Genomic DNA, 17,433 nt, shown 5'->3' on the forward strand with positions numbered 1-17,433 from the left:
CTTCGCCTCATTGAATGCCTTCCTCTTTTGAACCAGAGCCGGGGAAAAGTCCTGAAATAGCATGATCTTGGATCCTTTATAGATCATAGCTTGGGGGTCTTTTCCGAGATTTCTAGAGGCTTCTAGGAGTATCTGCCTCTCCTTGTAGCTCTGCAGCCGGAACAGGACCGGGCGCGGGCGCTGGTTCGAGCCGGGCCCACGTATTGCGACCCGGTAGGCCCATTCCACCCTTACCTGGCCTGATCCAGCTTGCAGATTTAAAAGCTGTGGCAGCTACTGCTCCAGGAATGCTGTAAGCTGGCCTTCCTCTTCCCGTTCGGGAAGGCCCAGCAAACGAATATTTTTTCGATGACCTCGATTATCGAGGTCGTCAATATGATATTCCAAGGTCCGGACTCGCTGTTCGAGAGTCCGGACCTGATCCACGGCCGATTGAGCGGTAGTTTCGGAGGTCGCAGCCTTTAACTCCGCCCCTCCGACTCGGCGCTCAATTTCTTGGATTTCTCGGTCGTGCTTCTGCAGCGCGGCCGAGAGCGAGTCCCAACGATTTCTGGATTCTGCAATAAAGGCATCGATCTTCGAATTCAGCTTGGAAATCATTTCTGCAAAGCTTGTCACTGTAGGTAAGTCCCCCGGGGTGGCTGTGGATGCCTCTGCTGCAGCTGGAGAGGGTGGGGGAGGGGTTCCTGTTGCTGAGAGCTGCGGGCTCCCTTCCCTTTAGTCATTTTTACTTAGGATTAAATTGTTTAAATGTAAAATTACACAACTATTATAAATGATTTGGTGAGCGTGGTAGGGGGTGGGTGACCCACTGTACCCAAGTCTTGAGAGGAGCACTATAGACTCAGTCTTGCTGGGTCGCCGCCATCTTGGATCCCCCCCTCATCCTGAATTGTTAAGAGTCAACCACATTGCTGTGGGTTTGTAGTCACATGTCGGCCAGATTCCCTTCCCTAAAAAATGAGTGGAATCAAGTATATATTTGTAACATTTAACAGTATTACATGGTTGACATTAGACTAACTGGTCATTGTAGTTCAGATTTCACCATTTGCCATGGTGGGAATCAAACTCATGTCCAAGGGTATTAGTCTGAAGTTCTGGATTCCTAGTGTAGGGATAATACCACACCTCCAATACTTTGACAAAAAAATCACAAAAATAATTCATTATCACAGTTAAAAAAATTCTCACACCTGTTTTCATAATGCATGTTTAGCGAAGAGCTCAAACTCATAAGTGAATTATCTTATACATCTCCTCAACACAAGTACATGCATAGAAATGCACATACAGGAAGAAAAATAGATGTTATGGGCAGAGGGAAAACAGTCTCTAATTAATGAAAAGTCACAGCTTACAGCAGCTGCTGAAGGGAAAATAAACTGTTTTTCTTTCTTCTTTGAGTAGCTTTTAGCTTTTACTGCAAAGAACAGACACAGCTCCTAGGCTGGTAGAAATCCTGTTCATAGCCCCAATCTGTTCAGATACCTGAAAACCAATCACATAGTTGATGGCATGTGGAAGGCTTTTGTCAACAATAACTGACCACAATCCACATATCAATCAGCTTTCTGTTACTGGCTGAATTTCCATTTGTTCACACCCATGCTCCATTTGGTCTGTAAATTTTTTCTACTACAAGAAACAGCAGCTCTGTAAACAGTGCAGCTTGCTTCTTTTCAAAAACATACAGTCGTCCTTCAGCAACCTTAGTTTTAAAAAGTAATTTTTGCATTTCAGTCCACAATCAAAAATACAGAAAAATAAAAAGGCATTTCCTAATGGGGATTCCAACCTCAGACTGAGCGCATGTGTGTTTGCATCTCATCCCAATCTACACAAAGGCTACACAGAAATTAGACTGAGGTTGGGAAAACAGAAGAAATTTGGTTTTTCCTCCAAGAGAAAGAAAGAAGCCCTATGACCATTTTGTTTAATCTAGTGAAGATATTTGATCAGCATAAAATAGGGGCCCTCTTCTTTTCATTCTCCATTACAAATATAAATTTTAGGAAATATCTTTTTTTGGATAAAATTAATATAGAAGAAAAATACTTTACTGATATTTCACCTTTTTTTAGTTGAACTGCCTAAACCCTCAATAAGTATTAGCCTTGATAGCAATTTTGGCTTTGAATCAGCAGACTATAGGTTTCAGATGCAGTCTGTGTCATTTGAACACAACACCAACACAAGCTGCTTTCTCTGGTAAAATATGTCGTGGTGTTATTTTAAAAAGAGCATGGGACCTTTCTCCAGTGTGTTGACCAATATTTATTTCTCAACTAGCACACTTAAACAGATGATCTACTCATTATACCAGTGCTATTTGTAGGATGTTTTTACGGAAAAAATGGATGCTACATTTCCTGCTTAGAACAGTATGTTCATTACAAAAGTATTTCATTCGCTGTAAAGTAATTTAGGATATCCTGAGGTTGTGAAAAGTGCCATACAAATGCAAATTCTTTTTCTTTCTTTCTTAGTACTAGATTATCTTTTGCCTGAAAGTGTTTTAGCATTAGATATACGTTTGCACTACAATAACTGTCTGTAGATTACTTTGCATTACCATTTTGTATCTGAAATACCAATTGTGCTCCTGGAGATTCTGGTTTATTTTGCTTTCTTTTAATATAAAATAATTTTACTAGGACCTCTCTCATTAAACTAATTGCTTATTTTGCAGGTGCAGTTTAATAATCAGACTTCATTAATCGAACACTCTCAGGGTAAGATTGTTTTTCCTTTCTTTGTGCACTGGGTGCAGTGGATGAGGTTACTATTGAAGATAAAATTGGCAATGGGGGTCCCACCCACTAATTGGAGAACTGGTGGGAATCCTACATTGCTTTTCTCAGGGAAGCATAATGCAATTTCAAGGTAAGCATTCTCTTAGACTCAAGGAATTATACAGTCATACAACACAGTAACAGACCTTCGACCCAACTCATCCATGCTGATTAGGGTTTCTAAACTGACCTCATCCCATTTGCCTGCATTTGGCCCATATCCTTCTGAACATTTCCAATCCATGTACTTGTCCAAATGTCTTTTAAATTGTGCTAGCATCTACCACTTCCTCTGGCAGCTTGTTCCATATAATTACCACACTGGGTGTGAAAAAGCTACCCCTCAGGTCCCTTTTAAATCTATCCCCTTTCATTTTAAACCTATACTCTCTAGTTTTGGAATTCCCTATGCTGGGAAAAGACCTGCACTATTTGCCTTATCCATGTCCCTCATGATTTAATAAACCTTTATAAGTTCACCCCTCAGCTGTGTATGCTCCATGGAAAAAAGTTTCAGCCTATCTCTCCTTATAACTAAAACCATCCAGTTTCGGTAACATCTTTGTAAATCATTTTTATATCCTTTCCAGTTTAATAATATCCTTCTCAATAGCAGGGGAATCAGAATTGTATGTAGTACTTTGCTACCTTCTCCCACCCTCCTCTCTGACCTATCACCTCCATCCCCACCCCCATTTACCTATTGTAGTCTATGTTACTTTCTCCCAGTCTATTTTCTGAGAAAATTAAGATCCCCTACCATTACAACCCTATTATTCTCACAGCTATCTGTGATCTCCTTACATATTTGCTCCTTAATTTCCCACTGACTGTCAGTCCCATCAAAGTGATCACCCACTTCTTATTTCTCAGTTCCACCCATATAGCTTCACTGGATGATCTCACATTCCTGAAGAAGGGTTTATGCCCGAAACATCGATTTTCCTGTTCCTTGGATGCTGCCTGACCTGCTGCGCTTTTCCAGCAACACATTTTCATCACTAGATGATCTCCCAGGAATATACTCTCTAAGTACTGCTGCCATGTTTTCCACAATCAAAAAAGCCACTTCCCTTCTTCTCTTGCCCCCCCTTCTATCCTTTCTATAGCAGCTATCCTTTGGAACATTGAGCTGCCAGTTCTCTCCCTCAACCATGTTTCTGCAATAGCTTTAATATCCCTGTCCCATATTCCCTGAGTTCATCTGCCTTACCTGTTAGGCCTCTTGCATTGAAATAAGTACAATTTAATTCATCAGTCTTCTCTCATTCCTTGCCATGCACTTAACAGTCAACTGCACCTTTAACAACTAGTGGATTTAGGGAAAAAGAAAGCTCTTACCTCACCATTTCCTTGTTGCTGTTCGCCCTTCTCAACAAAGCCTGGTATTCCCCTCGGCCCGCTCCTGGATATAACCAGCAGTATTTTGACCATAAAGTAGCCACTTGCACAAATGGCCAGAACAAGACACAACAATGTCTCCCTCTCCTACTTGCTTAAACTTGTACACGTAGCTCAACTTCTGGCATTTACTCCCTCTTGCTGGTCATAATCTTCACTCATGGTATGGTTCCACATTAGATTTATTTCCTAGTAGAATAGAGCACCTAAGAGCTGCTGGGAAACCAGCTCTCCATTATCAGCTTTGCAACCTGGTGTGATGGCCATTGCCAATAAGGCACTGGAAACTTACCAGGGATTATCGCAAGATGCTTGGAAATAGATGTGTGAGGACAGTGTGTGGGTTGTGGGTGTTAGCTGATCTGGAATTCCACCCAATATTCATGAAACTTGTGCTCCTGCAAGTATTATTGCATTATGATTACAGCTATGTTAAGTTTATCATTGTAAAATTATCTGTTAATATTGTCCTTCAAATATTGTCTTTCAAATGTACAAAGCACTGATTCGTAATTTAATATATTTCCATTTGTCTTATACAAGGTAGAATTGTAAAATTCAGCTACTGAAAAAAGTCAATGAGATTAGCAAAGTCAGTCATGCAGACTGGAAAACTGATGTGAAATGCATGACTAGCTTCTTGTAGATGCTGTACTGGTTTGGGAATCTGAACCATGACGTAAATCATCACAATTTTGCTGGATTGCTTTTGATGATGTTGGAAACATAATGTTTTACTTTGAGGCATAATTTAATGGTTCTGTCTCATAGACAACATCAAATGTTTCTTAATGTTATGCCAATAATTTCCTGCGATTGGGCTAGCCAAATTTTATTTGTTTTAAGATAATGTTGTTTGTGATAGCAGGACAGTGTGAAGACATTAATCTTAATCAGTAAATACTTTAAATTAATCCTGATGTCATGGTCAGCAGTCACTGCCAATCCAGAAAAAAAGGAAAACAAATTAAAACAAATACCCTTTGTATCGTTAAGTATTGCTGCGATAGTCATTAAACTATTTTCTAGGAAGCACTCCAAACAAACTTATTGCTTCAGGATTCTTGGATGCATTTATTCAGTTCAGTACCCTGAATTGTAGTAATTCCCTGCCTTTTAATTGCAGGGAATACTATTGTTTGGTAATTTATGTATAAGTAATATTAACATTGATGATTGGTTATGTGCCTTGGTTATCTTACATTTACAATCTTGTCCAATTTTTTTAAAAAATCATCCTGTTCAGAAATGTTATAACATAATTCTGGAGTAGCTGGGTCATGAAGTCAGGTCTTCACAAGAGCTCTCTTGTAATCTTGGGTGTCTCAAAAAGCAAAGGGTCAGGGGTAATCTGGGCACTGTGAGCTCTCCCTGATCATTCTTTCCCAATTTCACATTTATTTTTTCTTCTCCTTTTGTTTGTCTGCAATGATCTTTATAAAAATAGCAACATGCATTTAAATTATTATATCCTACTTGGTGCATCCTATTCTAAGTGTGGAGATATGCAAGTGTGGGACCTGCACCTCTGACTCCATTAATTTCCATGGCGTCAGGACAAAGTCCTTGCTCTCTGTATCAATGACAGCTGACCATTGAGGTTGTATATAAGGTGCTTACTGTTAGTGAAGCCAACAAAAACAGAAACCGCACATCAGTTCTGGCAGAATCTGTGCAGAGAAATCAGGTTTAAAGTTTCAGGTCAGAATTGGATGCAAACCATTAACTCTGATTTCTCTTCACAAATGCTGCCAGATGTTGAGCTTTTCCAGCAATATCTGTTTTTGTTTCTAATTTCCAGCACACAGTTCTTTCAGTTTTTGTTAGTGAAGTTGATCTGTCCAAAGGTTAATGTGCAAATGAAAGGGTGCTGAAAACTGCTCTTGGTGGCTTACTTCGTCAGTGAAGTAAAAGTGACATCTTCAACCTGATTTCACAGACTTCTTTACAGGCCTTCTGCATAACTTCAGCCAGGAGAACTTCACCAAGGCTCCTGAGACAACACCTTCCAAGCCTACGACCACTACTTTGGATCTAGAAGCACAAGAGCGACAAATACATTACCTCACGATGAGCAAAGTCCCTTCCAAACCACTGACCACCCTAACTGGGAAATACATTGCCATTGTTTCACTGTCACTGGATCAAAAACCTGGAATTCCCTCTCCAATATCACTGTGGGTGTTCCTACAGCAAATGAAATGTAGTTGTTCAAGAAGGCAGCCCATCACCACCTTCTCAATGCCACGATGCATGGGAAATAAATGCTGGCCAAGCAAACACAGTCCATATCCCTGATCGAATGAAGTAATTTTCAGATCCAATGTTCAACAGTTTGATATGCCTCTGGTGTATCAGCTATCGCTACTGACTCCACTACCTGACAGGCTGAGCTCACTTATCTTGGCTTTTATCCTTTAAAAAAACCCAAATAGAAATTCCTGCACATGGTCACAAGCAGATGGAACTTAATGTGGGAAGATATAAGGTTGCCTGGTTTCATAGGAAGAATACAAAAGCAGAATATTATTTAAATAGAGACGATATTGCAGTACAGAGGGATCAGGTTATCCCTGAACATACATCACCAAAACATCAGCATGTAGATAGAGCAAGCAATTAGGAAATGGAATGTTGGTCTTTATCACAAGGGGATGGAGGATAAAAGTTGGAAGTCTTGCTACAGCTGTGCAGGACATTGGTATGGCCACACTTGTAGTGCTGTGTCAACTTTTGATCTCCATACTTGCAAAGGGATAGACTTGAAATGGAATTAGAGAAAGCTCACTAGACAGATTCCTCAGATGATGGACTTGCCTTAAAGGTTACACAGGCTGGATGCATTCTCAGGAGAGTTTTGCAGCATCAGAGCTGATATTATTGAAATGTAAGATTCTGAGGAATCTTGATAGATGAGAAGCAGAGAGATGTTTCATGGTGGAACGTTTCCTGGTGGAATGTTGAAATCTGAACAGGAGGCACAGTTTGAAAATAAGTGCCCTCCCATTTGAGATGGAACAAAGGAGGAATTTCACCTCTGGAGTGTTGTCAGTGTTTAATGGTAATCTGTTTCCCAGAGAGCAGTAAAAGCTGGGTCATTGAATATGTACATTCAAAACTGAGTTAAACAGATTTTTCATTGACAGGAGAGTCAAGTGTTATGGGGGGAACATGCAGGAAAGTTGTATTAGGCTGTAATCAAATCAGACAAGGTATCATTGAATGGTGGAACATGCTCAAAGTCCTGAATGCTTTACTCCTTCTCTTATTTCTTAAGATTCTAAGTGTATAGTTATATTAAATTCTGGCCTTTCTGATAGATTCCCATTGAACTTCCTGTGACAGTGTACTGGACTAGCTTTCTGAAAGCTGAGTGGACATGTTTCTGTTTGTTTCCATTAGCACAATCAGGACAGAAATCAACAAAGTCAGTGCGAAAGATTAGAGAAACAAAATCAAAGTTACATCTGAAATCACTTGTTCTTCTCTTTCCTGTGAACCTTTAAGGTTCTTTAAGGACTAAGTGCATATGCATCCAGATTGAAGATTTAGAATACCCCAGAATTCATTAGTTTGGGAAGGTTCTTGAAAGTATACTTTTTTTAGGCAAACTATTACTATCAGTCATTTTTACAAGTTTAATTACATCTATACATTTAATTGCTCTGACTCATAGAATATGTTATGTTTATAATTGCAGAAAATAGATTAGGTTACTTACAGTGTGGAAACAGGCCCTTCGGCCCAACAAGTCCACACCGACCCGCCGAAGAGCAACCCACCCAGACCCATTTCCCTCTGATTAATGCACCTAACACTACAGGCAATCCAGCATGGCCAATTCACTTAACCTGCACATTTTTGTACTGTGGGAGGAAACTGGAGCACCTGGAAGAAACCCACACAGACACAGGGAGAATGTGCAAACTCCACACAGACAGTTGCCTGAGGTGGGAATTGAACCCAGGTCTCTGGCGCTGTGAGACAGTAGTGCTAACCATTGTGTCACCATGCCACCAGTTAGTGGGTACTTGAAATGTAATTAGCCCTTCTTAATTTGCATTTTGAATACAATTCATTCAAAGCAGAAATTTCATTTCTTTAACTTCCAATAATCATGGGCAGAATCTTACAGGAGTTTGAAAGATATGGACTATAATGAAATATGGGGCAGATATGGGCTATAGTGAGATATGGGGCAGATCTGGATGAGAAGTCTGGCAAGGCCTATCTTGACATCAGGAGCACCTCATGTAACGTTTTAGTATTTGACAAGAGTTTGTGGGCGGCACGGTGGCACAGTGGTTAGCACTGCAGCCTCACAGCGCCAGAGACCCGGGTTCAATTCCCGCCTCAGGCGACTGACTGTGTGGAGTTTGCACATTCTCCCCGTGACTGCGTGGGTTTCCTCCGGGTGCTCCGGTTTCCTCCCACAATCCAAAAATGTGCAGGTTAGGTGAATTGGCCACGCTAAATTGCCCGTAGTGTTAGGTAAGTGGTAAATGTAGGAGAATGGGTCTGGGTGGGTTACGCTTCGGCGGGTCGGTGTGGACTTGTTGGGCCGAAGGGCCTGTTTCCACACTGTAGGTAATCTAATCTAATCTAATCTAATCTAATCTAATCTAAAGAGTTGTTGCTAATTTCTTGTTAGGCATTGGAGAGTTACTAATTAAGGGGGTTATAGCTTGTTAAGTACCTTATTGATGACCCAACTTACCTCATTAATATTCAGATTTCTACAAGCGAGAAATTGATAAAGCAGGCATGGAAACCAGAGTGTCTTCCTGGTGGATTCAGCTTGCTGCATTCTTCAAAGGGCCTCAGTCATATGTTCAAACAAAGAGCATCATGTGGCTGACCCATGCGGTCATCAGCCACACTCATCTTTTATTCACAATCTGTATTCACCAACCCCTCATGACCATCATGGCATTTTTCTGATGTACTGGCAGGACACTCTGGAATCACAGACTTGTATTGCAGGGTGCACTGGCAACTAGCATTGAGAGGGTGCAGCAGGGATACTTTGTACACAGAGGAAGGTATCCAGCTCATGGATGGAATGAGGCTACACGTCAGAGCTGCTGGTTTGCTCTCTTAGCACTCACTCACTTAACACTGATCTGCATGTTCACACTGTGCTTTTTCCATGCCATGCCAAATAGCACAGTCACACAACCAGATAGCTTGCCCTGCCAGTTAGTTACTCTCAGTCATAGGGGAGAGGGATTAGATATTTTACCATATGGCACATTGCTACGTCAATCTCACACCTGCACAATGTGCCAGTAGCTTACACAGCAAACAAACAGCATGAACAGCAAACACCCAGTCATGTCCCAAAGTCTTAGAGATGTAGTCCTAATTAAAGTTCACGGAGGCACCCATCAGTCAAGGGGTCCTGATACTGTAAGTCAAGGGTACTCTCTGATACCAATCCAGGAGATTGACTATGGTAAAGCTTCCAGTTGCAGTGGCCTTGGTGAGGTGAGTCAATGTCTCTGAAGTCTGGGCAGTGGATCTTGATCAGTTCTGTAGCTTTGTCTGCAGAAATAGGAGTAAAATGTGCTTGTGGTTTGGGGAGATTTGGTGGCAAGGGGGGACTTATAGGAAGGGCAACAAAGAAGGAAGTTTGACAGTTCTTGGGCTAATGAACACATTAGAAAAGGTGGTTGGAGCCACTGGCTGAGCAGTGCTCAATATGGCCTTCCACTGTGTTGGAAATTGAAAGTGTGCATTGATGAAAGAAATGGCTGCAATCACATTTGCACGGGACAGGATTACTGGCTTGACCTGTGAGGGTGAGTGCTGCAAGAATAAACAATGTTAGGGCTTTTAATGGGAAAGAACATGGCACACAGACCATGCACTACACAGAACCCCAGTGAGGTCCCTATTCCCTGGCTATTCTAATCATCATCCCTATTTATTTATATTGCAACTCCCGGCCACGAAATCACTGACCAGGTCATTCATATCAGAACATCTTTGGACACTGAGGCCACAAAATAGCAGGGATGTTGTATGAGGAAGTGCAAAAAAGTGCCAAATAGCACACAGTGCATTGTTACCCATGCCATTAAAGTGCCCTCAGTGAATTTTTGTTTGCCTCTCCTTTCCATACCACATCTTAGTGTACTCCCATGTTCCATAGCAGGCTGCAGTAGAACATGTTGGCCCTGAAGGGTGGGTGATCCCAGGAATGATTGACAGATGCAAGTTGACCCACCTCAGCACTAACTTTCAAAGGTCAAAAGGGCAGGCAGTTTGAAGGTCAATGTCTTAGCCACCTCTGCAATTTTAGAATTAGAATTAGCTTTATTGTCACATGTACTCAAATGAGTACAATGAAAAACGTACAAGTTGCCGCTTACGGTACCGTCTTAGGCACAAAGATCCCTAGATACAACTTCTTAAGCTACAGTTGTTAGAAAAATAGAGAAGTGAAAAATCCAGCATTGGACTCTTCTGAGGGGCTTATATGTGGTTCCTCCTGCTGACTGGGTACCTTCTGGCATGAACCTGTCTACTTGTGAGGAGGGGTCATCTGGAGTGCATGCCATGCTCCACATTCTCCCTGTTGCTATGCCATCAGTCCTCAGGATCAATGCTGGCACAATGAAGTGCAAGCATTTATGCCTCTCCAGCTGACTCAGAGGTGGGGCTGGACCTGGATCTCCATGGCTGCCACCAAGGCAGACAGACAGTCGCATGACTTGCTGCAGTCCTGCAGCTTCTGGGGAGTAAGGAACCTCCTGTTCCTCCCTGTTGGTGTGAATGAAATCCATGATTTCCAACAACACAGGGTCCTCTCCTGGGCAAGTGCCTGGTCTCCTTCAGTCCTCCAATCCTCCAGTGTCAGTCGACTGGGACATTTCTTCTTCACCCAATTGCAGGCCTATCGCAGCAAGGTGCTCACCAGATTTGATTCCACATTCCTGGTTCTAAATGTTTCATCTTTATTTCCAGTATCTGCGTTGGAGAGGGTTGCAGGAGACAGCTTTTTCCATGCTTCCTCTGAGACCTTGGTACTTACATCCTCAGAGGTCGAGGAGGTGGTGTTGGGAGCATGCAGGTGTTTCATCTCAGAGATGGTGACACTGCTGGTGCAAAGGCTCTGCAGAGTTAGTGGTGTGGAAAGTGCTATATGGTAGTGGGTGATTGCGGGAGAGAGAGATGACATTGCAGGCTACAGTGAGAATTGCAAAGCATGAACGTTGACGGAAGGTGGTTACAATAACAGAATCAGAGATGGCAGAGCGAAGAGTGTGGAACTTAACCTGGCACAGCAGTGAAGTCTTTCTTATGGTACTGTGTAGTCGAGATGAAATTGACCTAGGTGGTGACCTCAGACCATGATGTTAGGGTTTGGTGGTGTTGCCTCCTGTGCTCATTTTACTAGAGTTGGACAACTGTCCTCTCCATCACCCATCCACCAGGACCTCCAGGTCCTCGTATTGGAATCATAGAATCCCTACAGTGTGAAAGCAGGCCATTGAACCTATCGAGCCCACAACAACTCTCTGAAGAGCATCCCATCCAGATCCACCCCCCTACCTTATCCCTGTAACCCTATATTTCCTATGGCTAATCCACCTAACCTACAGATTCCTGGACACTGTGGGCAATTTAGCATGGCCAATCCACCAAACCTCTTGTCAGAGCATCACAGTGCCATTGTCTCCTTGTCAAACATGTTCAGAATCAATCCATGACTAAGTAAAGCAGCTTTGGAATATTATTACTCCCCTGGGGGCAGTCATAGCAGCTTTTTGAAGATGGCAGAGGCTTAAGGGATGCCAGCCATTTGGCAAATATCCCCTGACTAGTGAGCTGTCTTGGGAATAGTGTGGTAGGTTGGGGCCAGAGTCAGGCATGATGGATAGCCTAAGCGTGAGGTTGATATTGAAGACAGCATGTTTGTAAGTTATGGTGAGAAAACTTGCTAGGCCTTATGGCAGAATTTCCTGAGAAAAAGAAACTCGACACAACTTATACTTTTTTTAGCCAAAAAAACATAAAATTCAGCTCCAAATCTCTTAAACTACATTTATTTGATTTAAGGCTTGTTCTTGCACTATCTCTTGGTAAAATTCAGTGCCATGACTACTATATTAGGGTTAACACCAAAATGCCTTCATGGTAGTACTGACATTCTCCAATTCAATTGTTTTAGTGCTAGAATTGGAAATGACATAGTCAGGAAATGGTCTGACATTTGTTGAATAAATTGAATAATAAGTTGAATAAATAAATAAATTGGAGAACAAAGCCTGTGGGGGTGAAAATAAGACACGACAATCCATTCTTCATGAAGTGAATCCCCCAAAATATTCATTTCAACATCTGATTGAATGTTATAAGTGTGATTTTTGTTGATACTTTCATTAACTTACCACCACCAAATTTCCAAGTTGTCATTCTTTGTTTAATTTTGCTAGTGCAGAAAGTTTGTAACAACCAAGGGTTAAGTCTGGAGTACTGAGGCATGGGAGAACTCCTTATGAGATGTCAAGGGAGCTTTCAGAAAATAAAGAAATTTTCTTAACAAACTGGATAATAGAATTGTTTACCAGTGAAGCAGTAACTCAATTTTATGGTCTTTCTTCCAGCTGAAAAGAGAGTTGTAGCATTGTATGACTATGAACCAACAAGTGAACGTGATCTAAGATTAAAGAAAGGTGAACAACTTATCATCATAACAGAGTAAGTTTCTTTTTAGTTAAATAGATGCAACTTGTTCCTAAGTCTCTGGAATGTAATCCTTAACACATCTTAGAAAATGAAGAGACAATGGTGATGACACCATTCCTTCACCTTTCTAATATGAGGTACTCCATGCAATTGAGTAGCATATTCCTGAAGTTTTACTAATGCTATCAGACAATATTGCTGCATTAGTTATGGATGTAGTATTTGTACAGTATAATATGGAAGAAATATTGGCCCAGATTTTGCTGTGCAATATCAGCAAAACTGTCTATGGTTGCCATTGTTACAACTGGAAAACTGACAACTTCTGATATCAGTGCATGAACAGTTAAAGCAGTGGTTCCCAAAGTGGGGGTTGAGAACTGAAATTATGCAGTTCTGAGCCATGAAGTAGCAATCACTGAGCTTCCTTTCCCCCTGCTTTAGCAAGTCTTTCCCTGCTCCCCCTTGCTTACTTAGGGATTGCAATTGTTTTCAAGCCTCAGAACATGGCCACAGTGGGAAAAAGTGTGAAGAGCACTGAATTAAACACAAAAATCCATTCCTTGCTCCATCTCCGTATATGCTGATGAAATCCCCACAGATATCATTTTTTAAAAATCATTAAACTGATGATAACTTCCTCTTGGACATTGCAATATCAAATAAATATCCCACAAAACTTGAATTCTTATCACTGAGGAGTAACTGAATTTTTACCAACAATGCTATCTATAACTACTTATAAAGTATCTGTCTGTGCATATTGGGTTTCCAGTAAGATAGAATTTGATTGTTTTAAATTTTTTTAAAGTTTATGCTCTTTCAGATTACAGGTTGTTCTGCTATAACACGACAGTTATCTTCCTCTGCAACCTCACACTATAGAAAATCAAGCTGAAGAAGATCGCTAATCAAAAATAGATTCAGTAGAAAGTTTGTGTTGTCTAAATAATGTCCACAATTCATCAATTGCATTATAGCCAATGCATGCTGATGAAATGCACGTGAGAACAGAACAACCTGTATAATTTGTGTTGTCCAATTAATTGTTCGCTCTTGTTAAAATTTAGTAAAACAATTTAGACAATCAATGCAATTAACCTTCTGGTTTACTGACTGAAAATTGTTTGACTTGATTGTTTGCTCTGATATGATGAAATAATGTTGCTGGATGCCTGGAGATCTCCTTGGTGTATCACCGGATTGAAAGTAATCTTGGCAAAGGTGGCACCCATGTCTGGAGATCTCAAGATTTCTTGGTTAAAACTATTTGATCTTTGAGATCAGTACATTAATTAAGAAGAATGCATAGGTCAGATTCTCTGTGTCCTTCTAAGATACTGATCTGCTTTGTTTTATAGCTACTGTCATTGACTGAAATGCTTTATTATACAAAGGTATTCTAATGGAAAGTAGGATGAATCCTTCCTGTATGGATCTGCAGGTCATTTAATCTAAATGCTTAAGACTAGAAAATAAACCCCATATAATATGTCATTTTCCCAAGCACAGAGTCCCTACAGCGTGGAAGCAGGCCATTCAGCCCATTGATACCACATCCCACCCAGACCCACCCCCAAATTCTGCATTTCCCATGGCTAATCCTCCTAGCCTGCACATCCCTGGTCACTATGGGCAATTTTGCATGGCAAAGCCACCTAACCCATACATCTTTGGACTGTGGGAGGAAACTGAAGCGTCCAAAGTGAGCCCATTCAGACACAGGGAGAATATGCAAACTCTGTGCAGTCACACAAGGCTGGAATTGAACCTGGACCTCTGGCATTGTGAGGCATTAGTGCTAACCACTGAGCTACCATGCCACTCTCAGGTGAAGAAGATCAAGGAGAATCTCAAGAGAAGATGATGAGGCATCTTATTCCTACATCTTACTGCTAGCATCAGATTCACCTACACCATGATCACATATAATCCAACACAGAAAACAGCAAACTGTGTCTGCTGTGCATCAACAATAAACTCAGACCTTGGTGTTGGAAGCTTGCATTGCTGTGACAATTTCCTATTCTGTGTTGGCCGTCCTTGTGTTCCTGCTGTGAGTTTACAACAACAAGGTTGATGCTTCCTAAATACACTTCCTAAAGAACTGAACAGTACATGATCAAGATTTATCAACTTTTTAAAAGAAAAATATGAGCTGCTATGTATTTGCCAATTACACAATTGTGTGCATATCTAAAGCTAAAATTTAGATTCTCAGAAAAAAAAAGTGTACTTTACTTATGACTGTTGACTTTACTGTTGACTTGTTACTTTGTAGTGTTTTAGTTTCCTTGTGAAGGTTAAGCACCCAGAGCCTTTACTGTTGAGAGATTAAATATAAAATGCTAGACTGAGAGAAAATAGGAAATGGAGGAAGGACAGTGATATTTGTCACTAACCTCAAGAGCCCTCCTGTGCATGTATTGATGTATCATGTGCAATAAATTTTATGAAATATCAGTTTGAATGGCAACTCGCGGTGAAGTCAAGTGAATTAAAACATGCCTTATCTGGGGAGGCTTGAAGAACAAACATAAAGATTTTTAGCATAAATATAATGCCCTCAGATGTTTACTTAATGTTTTAAATGATGTCCTTTTTTTTTACAAAAATACACAATAAATTACAGCAAGGTATCTGTTGCAAATATTAAGACTATGAAAAGATAATATGGACATTACTTTCATAGATGAATTAACTATTATTACGCATTTCAATGTTTTCATATTTCCAAAAATGACTCAACTATTCTATTTTTTTCAGACAAGGAGATTGGTGGAAAGCAATTTCATTGGTTTCTGGCAAAGAAGGATTTGTCCCCAGTAACTTTGTAGCCAGGGTGGCATCATTAGAAGTGGAAAAGTAAATATTTCCAATTTTATTATCAATTTATCATTGTGGAACATTTTAACACCATTTCTTAAATTCTGTGTTACTGTTTCCATCCTTGGGCCAGAAAAGTTACAATCATTAAAGGTTAATTGGAGAGTCATTGCAAATGTTAGAAGACTGAAGAAAATGTGAAATTTGAATATGTCTATTTGTAAGGAATTTGAAACTTATTTTGCTGTTTTTAAGTTTTATTTCAGTCTCACTATGTATACTGCATCTAATGTCCCTCATGAATTTTCTTCAATTTATGTGCAGTCTAACAAGATTATAAGTTAACAAAAACAAAAATATACCAGAAAATTTGGCAATCCACAGCAAATCCATTAGCATCTAACATAAGAAATGATGATAATGTTTTGGGGATAAGTTTTTTTTGTCAGAGTTATAATTGTGGCTGAACTGTAAATTCACATAGACAAATTTGAACAATGTACAAGTTTGTCAGGTGTACCTAACCATCCTTTGTGTTATGTATAATGCCAGAGAGTGATTAGATTTCCTTGTAATTAATAGGAAGCTAGATAAATATACAAGGGGAAAAGGAATAGAAGGTAATGTCAATTGGCTAAGGTGAAGTAGGTTAGAAGAGGTTCACGTGGAACACAGACACATGTTGGGCAGAATGATTGTTTCTGCCAATACTTTGTCATTCTTTGTAATGAAGTAATGGAACACTTCTTTAAATGGTGGAACATTTTTCTATCATATATTGCAAAGCTGAAATCCATCCTCCCACATTATTTGAATCATGTCTTGAATTGCTCAGCATTAAGACCTTTTTGGAGTCAACTTATAAATTTTTGTTATTCACAGTATCAATACAATGTGTAGCATTTGCAAACTGTATCCTAGTGCATAAATAAAGTCTGAACATTGTTGGAAATTGTTAGATAGATTTAGGCACTTAAATCACTTCATTTAAACACCAAATAGAGAAATAATCTATTAACATGTGAAATATTTATTAGTGGAACTAGGGACATTCTTTAATTGTACTCAAACTATTGTTTTTGGTCAAGAGGAAAGGACCCTTTTTAGTCATGATAGCAGCAACGCAGACAAGGAATATTAAGTACAACTATATAAGATATTAGATTTTAAATAAATTATAAGATTTGAAATGAGAAGTCTAGATGGCTTTCACTGTACTGTAATAATAGACCCTAACTTTTAAGTTGGTAGATTTCACAATGCCTCTATTTATGCCCTTTAGAAACATCCAAAAGTCCTTAAATTAATTTTGAACCGTAGTCACCATTTTGAAGTAAATGTGGCAGCCATCTCTTGTCAAGAGGAAGAAGGAGGCTTATGTAAAGATGAGACGTGAAGACTCAGCTAGGATGCTTCAGAGTTACAAGTTAGCCAGGAAGGACTGAAGGAGAGAGCTAAGAAGAGGCAGGAGGGGACATGAGAAGTCTTTGACAGGTAGGATCAAGGAAAACCCTAAAGCTTTCTGTAGGTATGTCAGGAATAAAAGAGCGACTAGAGTAAGATTAAGGCCAATCAAGGACAGTAGTGGAAAGTTGTGCATGAAGTCCGAAGAGACAGGAGAGGCTCTAAATGAATATTTTTCATCAGTATTCACACAGGAAAAAGACAATGTTGTTCAGGATAATACTGAGATACAGTCTTGATTTGGAGATGCCGG

General features: G+C 40.2%; 1 protein-coding gene across 3 annotated transcripts in view; it reads left to right on the forward strand.

Moving 5' to 3' along the window:
• Window positions 1-17,433, forward strand: part of LOC122543725 (proto-oncogene tyrosine-protein kinase LCK) — a 108,093-nt gene that overhangs the window by 45,656 nt on the left and 45,004 nt on the right. For all 3 annotated transcript variants that reach the window (XM_043682498.2, XM_043682499.2, XM_043682504.2), the window contains 3 exons: window positions 2,693-2,735; window positions 12,809-12,902; window positions 15,657-15,755. In XM_043682498.2, the coding sequence (XP_043538433.1) occupies window positions 2,693-2,735; window positions 12,809-12,902; window positions 15,657-15,755 (236 nt within the window). The remainder of the gene's footprint in view (window positions 1-2,692; window positions 2,736-12,808; window positions 12,903-15,656; window positions 15,756-17,433) is intronic.

This window comes from Chiloscyllium plagiosum, unplaced genomic scaffold, assembly GCF_037043375.1.
Source record: "Chiloscyllium plagiosum isolate Xiang-an unplaced genomic scaffold, Cpla_swu_hap1 HiC_scaffold_3, whole genome shotgun sequence".
Classification (NCBI taxonomy): Eukaryota; Metazoa; Chordata; class Chondrichthyes; order Orectolobiformes; family Hemiscylliidae; genus Chiloscyllium; species Chiloscyllium plagiosum.